This window comes from Pituophis catenifer, unplaced genomic scaffold, assembly GCF_029215685.1.
Source record: "Pituophis catenifer annectens isolate HBS135680 unplaced genomic scaffold, rPitCat1.0.hap2 SCAF_2, whole genome shotgun sequence".
In the NCBI taxonomy this organism is placed as follows: Eukaryota; Metazoa; Chordata; class Lepidosauria; order Squamata; family Colubridae; genus Pituophis; species Pituophis catenifer.
This window is the reverse complement of record NW_027256882.1, coordinates 14,263,699-14,273,376: the sequence shown is the minus strand read 5'-3', so window position 1 is coordinate 14,273,376 and position 9,678 is coordinate 14,263,699. Positions and strand designations below refer to the sequence as shown.

General features: G+C 42.0%; 1 protein-coding gene across 1 annotated transcript; it reads left to right on the top strand.

Moving 5' to 3' along the window:
- Positions 1-6,342: 6,342 nt before the first annotated feature.
- On the top strand, positions 6,343-9,678 carry LOC139309880 (zinc finger protein 852-like). Its single transcript, XM_070934074.1, has 3 exons — positions 6,343-6,406; positions 6,835-6,934; positions 8,919-9,678. The coding sequence occupies exon 3, from the start codon at positions 8,953-8,955 to the stop codon at positions 9,676-9,678; it is 726 nt and encodes a 241-aa protein (XP_070790175.1). The 5' UTR covers positions 6,343-6,406; positions 6,835-6,934; positions 8,919-8,952.

Sequence of the window (9,678 nt, the reverse complement as noted above, 5' to 3'; positions counted from 1 at the left end):
AAGCTCCGTGGGCCAATAAAATTACAAAAAAAAACACCGAACTCTTTGTTAAATTGCTGGCTCCCCCGCCCCTCGCCCACCACTATTTATTGGCAATAAATAGTGGTGCGGAGGGGCGGGGCAAGCCAGCAATTTAACAAAGGGTTCGGCTGCACCACTGGCTCTAGGGCGGCCCTTTGAAGCCCCGTGGCAAGAATTTGAAGTTTTTTTTTCCTCTAGACATCGGAGGCAGCAATAGATTGGGAGTGGGCGGGGTAAGCGAACGGCCCGCGATCCAACAGAGCAGAGAGTGAGGGTGAATGAAGGCGTGGAAGCTGCTTTCTCCATCCTGCTCTCTTGCGTCCGGAGCCGGTGGGGAACGTGGCAGCCCACGTGGATCCCAGGTAGCGGAACTCAGGCTAGGGAAGGGGTGGGCAATTGTGGCTCTTTTACAACCTGTGGCCTTCAACTCCCAGAATTCCTGAGACAGCCAAGCTGTCTCAGGAATTCTGGAAGTTGAAGGCCACAGGTTGTAAAAGAGCCACAATTGCCTACCCCTGGCTATGGTAGGCTGGCGCCGCGCGGGTGGGAGGCGAGGGGCAGGCGAGCCAGCAATTTAACAAAGGGTTTGGCCGAACCCCCTAGAACCCCCAGAATCCCACCACTGTGTAGGCCTCTCTTGATCTTGAGGCCCTAGGCTGAAGCCTAGTTAGCCTATAGGAAAATCCGGCCCTGCCGATGGATCAGTCCCATAGGAGAGTAGAACAAGAGCAGGGCAAAAGGGCAAAAGCAAAAAGCAAAAAGGGAAAAAGGGGGGAGCAGCCCCTATGCAGGGGTTCTTATAGGGGCCCTTGGCCACTCCCTTACAAGGTGTGTGAGGGGGCCGGAGGGCCATTAACTTTCCCCAATGGGGCTGCAGGGACTGGAGCCCCTTTACCCACCATTGGGATCAAAGGTGCCTCTTTGCTTCCATCTGGTGGCCTTTGAGGAGACTGCCATGGCTGGCACAAAACACCTAACATAAACCATGAGAAAGATAAGAGACTGTGGAACTTTGGGTCCATTTAATTGAAGGAAACATCACTGGGATTTTCTATAATGGTGTCTACACGTGTTTTTGTGTCTCTGTGTCTGGGGTGGGGCCAGACCTAGCTTGGGAAGGGTTAGGCCTCATGCCTCCCATCAATAGTAGGAGGAAAAAGTTAGCAAATGCCAGCAGGGGGCAGCAGCTCACAGAGCCATGTTAGTGCAGGGCAGCCACAAGGACCCAGATAGGAGGGAGATATATTGGGGGATGTGGGGGGGATTTGAATTGAAGAAGAACATGGCAGGGCAAGAAATACATGATGACCACAATTGGGATTACTTGAAACTGATGTTGCTAAACAGTGTAGTCATTTGATCTTTTGCTTAATGACATCACCGAGGAACCGCAATTCTGGTCCAAGTTGGGTTGTTAAACAAGGACTATCTCTAAAGTAGTGCATTTTGGAAAGGCGGTCAGATAACTAGGCGGCTCACGAACAGATGCACAGCCATATAAACAGGACAAATAAATAATCATGTGTCTCTTATGATTTAAAAGTTTTTAATACTAATATTTAAAGTTGTTTGTATATATTGATTTCAGTTGTTTTGTACGCCGCCCAAAGTCATTTTGTCTCTAAGATGAGCACTTATATACTGTATTTTTCAGAGTATAAGACGCTCCGGACTATAAGACGCACTTACCTTTTTTGGGGTAGGAAAACAAGAAAAAAAAATCTGCCTCTAACTCCCAGCAATTTGCCTCGGTGCAGCAAACAACCTGCTTTAGTTTCATTTTCAGCACAGTCTGATTAGCACAAGAAAAAAAAATCTGCCTCCCAGCAATTTGCCTCCTTGCAGCAAACAGTGGAGGCCCACGCGGCAATAGGCAATGGCAACCCTGCAGCCTGAAACAGCTGAGGGTCGGGAGGCCGATCCAACCGACAATCAACTGCTAATCAGACTGTGCTGAAGCTGAAACCGGCTGCTTGCTGCAAGGAGGCAAATTGCTGGGAGGCAGAGGCCAAAGGTTGAGGGTCAGCGGGTAGGTGGGGCTACATTCAGTATATAAGATGCACCCAAATTTTCACCCTTTTGGGAGGGGGAGAAGTGCGTCTTATACTCTAAAAAATATGGTAAATACAATGAATACATGAATAACCTTTCATAGGTAACTTTTCAAGTGCCTTTTCAAGTGGGACTACTTACCTTAGCATTGTGTCTTACGGGCTATATCTCACAACTTTGTTTCCTGGCAAAGACTTTTTTGCAATGGTGGCAAACATCTGTACAGGATGACGTTGAAGGTTTGTTCTCCGAGCTTGTGGGTTGGTTTCCTAACATTTCGTTACCAGGCTAAGATATTTTTTATTGTTGTAGCAGCTATTTAATTTGTGACTGTGATATTTATATGGTTAAATCTGTACTTTGCAATTTGTTAGCAAACGTACATTTTCTTCCTGAGTATTTCATGTATTCTTAATACTAGATTAAATTTTTGAAATCCGATATGTTTATGAGTTGTAAATTGCTTGTTATTGTTTCACTCAATTTTGAAGTTATTTTGAATACAAAGCATTAACTCTTTTCATACTTGTTTCATGTAGTGGAAGTTTTTCTTTGGGTAAGTTATCACAAGCCCAGAATAAAAATGTACAAAAGTGTCGACAAATAAATTATCTTTGATAAAACCGGCTACTTGTGAGGTTTTTTTTTTAAATATCAGCAGCCATATAAAGGTGATGAATAAATAAATAAAATTTATTTTGCACATTTTCAGACACGGGGGTTTATTTATCTATATCCCGCTTTCATTATTTTTACAAATAACCCAAGGCAGCGAACACATTCCAACACATCTTCCTCCTCCTATTTTCCCCCATAACAACAACCCTGTGAGGTATGTTGGGCTGAGAGAGTGACTGGCTCAAAGTTACCCAAGCTGGCTTTCATGGCTAAGGCGGGACTTGAACTCACAGCCTCCTGCTTTCAAGCCTGGTGCGCTAACCATTAGACCAATTTGGAACTCCCTGGTTCTATGCAATGTCACTATCTTAGCTAATCAGTATGGATTACGAGTCTGTGTCATACCTTTGGCAGTGGTCAGAGTGATTTGGCAAATACCTTTTTTTTATAATAGCAACGTTTAAGTCGTGATTATGAATGTTTATATGGTAAATCTTTCGTTTGCATTTGATTAGGTGCCATCAAATTGGGGTTGACTCTTAGTGACCCCAAAGCACACGCTCACATTTGCGAACCGGTAGGGAAAGTAGGTAAGGAAATCATGTGTTCTTCTTTTGCAAGCAACTTCATCGGGGAAGCCGGATTCATTGAACAACCCTGTTACCAACTGAACAACTGCGATTCACTTAACAACTGTGGCAGGCAAGGTCATAAAGTGAGGCAAAACTAATTTAACCACTGTCTTGATTAAATCTGATTAAATTTTGGGCCCAATTGTGGTCATAAGATGAAGACTTCCCATATGCAAATAAAACTATGCGAATTAAACTCTGATTTCCTCTTTCTGGTAAGGCAGGCAATAATTGTTGCGTGTACAACGGTTCTTCCCTCAACGTTGTGCTTTGTATTATGCCGGGATTTCCCACAAGACCATCTCCTCGCTGGCTCTACATCCTGAACTGGGCATATTTTGGCCAGGATCTGAAGGGGATGAAAGTGAAAGAAATCCCCTTCCCTTAAGAAAATCCCAACTCAGTTGCCTGAAAATCTTCCAGGCGGATCTGAATCCGCAAGGCGATAGAGGAAATACAACTTGCTGCCATCTAGTGGCGGGCCGAGATTCTGCACCCCGCATAAAGGCAGCCCTATCACCCGCCTGCCTCCTCCCTCTCCCAAATCAGACAGCCGCTGTCGAGCCCCACGGCTCTCGCTCGGGTCTTCTGGTGTTTCTTTCTGTCAGGCAGCAGAAAACCGCAAAGCACCTGGCCGTGAAAGTGCATCCAATCGAAAAAAACCAAAACAAGCTGCGGTTGCATCGTCTTGGCTTAATAAGCTTTGTCCGAACCGCCGAAAGCGAAAGTTCACTGGTGCGGGAAATTCCTCCCGTTAGCGAAGGAGGAGGGGATTCAAACGGTCCTTCCTCTTCTTTCTTTCTTTCTTTCTTTCTTTCTTTCTTTTTCTTTCTTTCTTTCTTTCTTTCCTCCTCTTTTTCTTTTTTCTTTCTTTCTTTCCTGCTCCATCTTTTTTTCTTTCTTTCTTTACCCCTTTCTTTCTTTCCCCGTTTCTCTCTTTCCCTTTCTTTCTTTCTTTCTTTCCCCCTTTCTTTCTTTCCCCGTTTCTCTCTCCCTTTTTCTTTTTTCCTCCATCTTTTTCTTTCTTTTTCTCTTTCCCACTGTTTCTTTCTCTCGCTCTCCTTCTTTCCCACTCTTTTCTTTCCCCGTTTCCCTCTTTCTTTCCCCCTGTTTCTTCTTTCTTTCTTTCTTTCTTTCTTTCTTTCTTTCTTTCTTTCTTTCTTTCTTTCTTTCTTTCTTTCTTTCTTTCTTTCTTTCTTTCTTTCTTTCTTTCTTCCTTTCCAGAAGGAAATGCTGGAAGACCGTTTATATTTTCGTGGGAGATCAGGGGAAGCGTGGGCATGAGACATTCAATTTTGTGTTGAAAGCAATACTTTGATGTGCTCTAGCGGTGCAGGTGCATCAGGTCGCTCGCCTCCCGTTTCCAGGCTCCGGAATTTCCCCCCTGAAATGTTTTGTTGTTTTTAGTTGCAAAGTTGTGTCAGTTAGACAAATGTTATTTCACACGGAAGGGAGTTTCTTTGGTCTCCGCACCACCCCCCAAAAAATCCTCTCTCTGTGCACTAAATTTCAAACTTCCCCTGCAGATCTCTTAGTTGCACTGTCATTTTTTAAAACTCTTGTTTACCGAAAGTCTTTGAACTTTTTCAAGAACTGTTTCTCTTCCTTGGAGGAGGTTGCCTCTTTGGGGGATTAAAAGCATCTTTTTCTCTTTAAATCATTGTTTGTGGCAAAACATGGGTGGGTTTTTACTCACACTTCTTTACTTCTTTCATAAGGTTAAAACGGGAACAAGTTGTAGCAAACCATGAGCAAGTTAGTTTCGGATGACATTGCATTCACATGATTAAAAAAAAAGGCACAGGAGAATGCGGCAGGTCACTTAGATATGAGTTGGCAGCAGCCAAAAAAGCTCATACAATCTTTGGTTGTATAAACAGAGGCATAGAATCAAAATCACGTGAAGTATTAGTACTTTATAAAGCCTTAGTAAGGCCACACCTGGAATACTGCATCCAGTTTTGGTCACATTACAAAAAATGTTGAGATTTTTGAAAAAGAGCAAAGAGCAACTAAGATTATTCAAGGCCTGGAGACTAAAACATATGAAGAACAGTTGCAGGATTTGGGTATGGCTAATCGAGAGAAAAGAAGGACTAGGGGTGACATGATAGCAGTATTCCAGTATTTGAGAGGCTGCCACAAAGAGGAATGGGGGGGGTCAACCTATTTTCCAAAGCACCTGAAGGTCAGACAAGGAACAATGGATGGAAACTAATCGACGAGAGAAGCAACCTGGAATTAAGGAGAAACTTCCTAACAGTGAGAATAATCAACCAGTGGAGCAGCTCGCCTTCAGACGTTGTGGGTGCTTCATCAGTGGAGGCTTTCAAGAAGAGATTGGGCAGCCACTTGTCTGAAATGGCATAGGGTCTCCTGCTTGAACAGGGAATAGGGGTCTCCAACCTTGGCAACTGTTAAGACCTGCGGACTTCAACTCCCAGAATTCCTCAGGCAGCAAAGCTGGCTGAGGAATTCTGGGAGTTGGAAGTCCACAAGTCTTAAAGTTGCCAAGGTTGGAGACCCCTGTACTAGAAGACCTCCAAGGTCCCTTCCAGTTCTATTCTAATTGATTGTAGCTTAGATTTTTCGGGAACCCCCTTTGGGAATTTGGGGGCTTCACTTTCCCATTTCCTTCCCCCTTGGGAAGGAAGAAATGTATCAATGAATCAGAATAGAGCTGGAAGGGACCTTTGAGGTCTTCTAGTCCAGCTCCCTGCTCAAGCAGGAGATCCATTTCGAGACAAGTAACTGTCCAGTCTCTTGTCTGAAATGTCAACGGCCCCAACTTTCCTCTAACCCACACTCCCACTGCGATTCCCCGCATGACTGAATAACAGCCGGGGACCAGTCTGTGTTTGCTTTGGGGGAAAAAAAACCCCAACTTTTGAGTTTCTGAACGAAACTGAGCATGCGCGGGGGAACGCGGCCAACGGTCTTCACCCTGAAGACAGGATCCAGAAGGAAGGGAGCCTTTCTAGGAAGACTCGCTCTTTTATCCTCTTCCCGAGGTTTCTGTCGGCCGCGGGAACTTCCGCCGGAAGGGAGACCCGCATGTAACGAGAGGAGCGAGAGGAAGGCAGGTGAGTTGGGAGAGGCGAGACTCTATGGCCTCCCGGGTGTATAACAGAAGGGAGGAGGCCGCCTGGCCGCTGCAGTGATGCTTCCTGGCTGTCTCTCGGCGTCTGCACCTATCCAAGGGCCCCGCTTGGGTGTCGGGAAGCCGGTGGCTCCCCATCCCCGACTCCTCCTCTTCCTCCTTCCCTGGGACCTTTCCTGATCCTGGAGGGCCCTCGTGGCTGCTGGAGGGGCGTCTGACTTTTTTTTTTTTAATTTTTTTTTAAAACAAAACAAAACATAAAACAACCACCATTCAATACAATCTCAGAAAGTGCGTCAATCGGTTAAGAGTCTTTTGTGCATAATCCCACCTCCAAAATTACAAATTATTTAATTTCTCTTATTTGACAATTTTATATATATATCCCTTTATGTTATTATTCTCATTTAGCATCTTATTCTTATCAAGACCAAGTTAATCAACGGCTTCATCCAGCAGCTTCATTTACAGATGTATCTGTTCCTAAGTAGGGGCATAGATTCATGGAAAGGTAATTTTCTTAACATGTGGCGAGCCAAATGTGAAATTGGGATCATGTGAAAATTGAATGGGTTTAACTTGTACCTTGTACTCCCAGAATTGTTATCCCGATGTCCTTTTTCCTGTCTTATCCTTCAATATATTCCCTCATTTAGATTTCATTATTGCTTGATCTAATCTTTGTTGAACAGGGGCTGTTTTCTGAAGGCTTGTTTCTGAAAGACTGGCAAGAATATTAATACAGGTAGTCCTTGACTTATGACCGTAATTGAGCCCAACATTTCTGTTGCTAAGAGAAACATTTGTGTTTTTTTTATTGAAAAGTTTTTAAAAAATTTTTTACAAACATTTCCCCTTCCCCCTCCCTACTCCCCTTCCCCTCCCTCCCCCCCCCACTTCCCAGAGCAAAATACAGGGTATAACATTTGACAATCATAAGCTAACATAAGCTAATTATCTATAGTCTCCTATCCCCCTCTTGAACTTTTAACTCCCCTTTTACTAAACTAAATTTAAGTACTTTATAAAATCTCTTTGATCATTCATAAGCTATTTGAAATTTTTTAATCCGATATTTGCCTTGAATATAATCAATCCATCTTTTCCATTCTAACATATATTTTTCATTTGATTGGTCCTTCAGATATGCTGAAATTTTCGCCATTTCTGCTAAATTTACTACTTTTAATGTCCATTCTTGAATAGTAGGTAAATCTTCCTTCTTCCAGTAGAGAAACATTTGTTAAGTGAATCTACCCCATTTTATGACCTTTCGTGTCATAGTTGTTAAGTGAATCACTGCAGTTGAGTTTATAATGCAGTTATTAAGTGAATTTGGCTTCCCCATTGGCTTTGTTAATAAGATGGTCACAAAAGGGGATCACGTGACTCCAGGACACTGCAACCATCATAAATTTTTTCAGTGCCATTGTAACTTTGAACAGTCATTAAATGAACTGTTGTAAGTTGAGGACTACCTGTATTGTTTAGAATAAAAAAGGTTTTTTTAATGTATAGCAGGGGTGTCAAACTGGCGGCCCTGGGCCGGATGCGACACATGCATGCCACGCCCACCCCAGCTCCGCAAATGGGAAAACGTCGCAAAACATCATGTGTTGGCAATGTGATGCTGCGAGTTTGACACCTGTGATAGCTGCGAGACTACTCCCTTTTCCTGCCTAGGTGCCAACAAAGTTTGATGTATTTGTTCCTCTTAAAGAGACATCTTAAAAGCAAGGAGCTCCTTAAAAAGAAGCAGCATGGAAAGGATTTTTTTCAACATTAATTAGCCCCGTTTATTTTGATTAAAGAATACAAAGACAAAAGAGAGACACTTTTTTTTGTTGACAAAAAATTAATTTTAAACAAATACATAAAAAACAAATAAAAAAACATCTTCAATGTAAATACAAACAGTGTGTCGGCTGGTTACAAGTCTTTTGTGCATCTTCACTCTGTTCATATATATCCATGTATTGTAATCCTCATTAATCATATGTTTAACTATGGCTGTTTCTTCCCTCATTTCATACAAAATAATCTAAGATTTAAGTTAATTTGTATTATGCCCTTCATTCTCCTAAATCATTCCAATAACAGTACATCTTTATATTGTATTTTATATAATTGTACATTTCTTGCATTGGAAAAATCTCTACCATATTTCATTTCCATGTCTTTTTAGCTAACCATTGGTAAAATAGATCCCATATCTTATAATTTAATGTTTATCTTCTTGTTCTCTAATTTCAAATGTCAATTTACTCATTTCTGCACATTCCATTATTTTCTTAATAACTTCATCTTGCATTGGCATTTTTTCATTTTTCCAATTTTTAGCAAACACAATTCTAGCCGCTGTTAATACATTCACAATCAAATATCTCAATAAAAGAGAGACACTCTTAATAACGATGAATTACAGATACAGTTAATGGTTTGTGTTGTCTCAATTTCTGCATACAATTCATAACAGATTTTTTTTTTCTTCAAAGGTTATGAGCAAGAGAACGAGCATGACAAGGAGTCATGGGAAGTGCCATTGCAAACAAGCAGGAGGTGGAAAATCTGATGATTGAAAAGCAAGGGAAACAAAGAAAGCAAGACAGAATGGACTCAAGGAATGGAGAGGAGAAATGTCCTCTATATGTTGAACTCCATAACTTCCCGATCCAGGCAGATCTGAAAAGAAAGGGAAAATACTCAGAATGTGACAACAGAGCTCAACATAAATTTGATTTAAATAACTATTGCAAAACCCAGACTAAATGGAAACAATATAAATATAGACAACATGAAGAATGTATCGATCTTTACTTCTCTCTTAATGTACCTGAACAATTTTGTAGGAAAAATAAGACACATACGTTTCTAAAATCTGGAAAGAATTTTAGTCTGAACTGCAGTCGTCAGAGTTCCTCTGAAGGATTTCACCCAACACAGAAACCACATAAATGCTCTGAGTGTGGGAAGAGCTTTTGTAACAGCAGTGCCCTTGCTTTCCATCGAAGAACCCACACGGATGAAAAACCATATAAATGTGTGAAGCATAATAAGACCTTCCATAGAAACAATATTCTTATTTGTCATGCTGGTGAGAAACCATATCAATGCTTGGAGTGTGGGAAACCCTTCACTGGGAACAAAGACCTTGTTCATCATAAAAGAACCCATATAGGGGAGAAACCATATAAATGCACTGAGTGTAGAAAGAGCTTTGGTACAAGCAGCAATCTTACAATACATAAAATATGA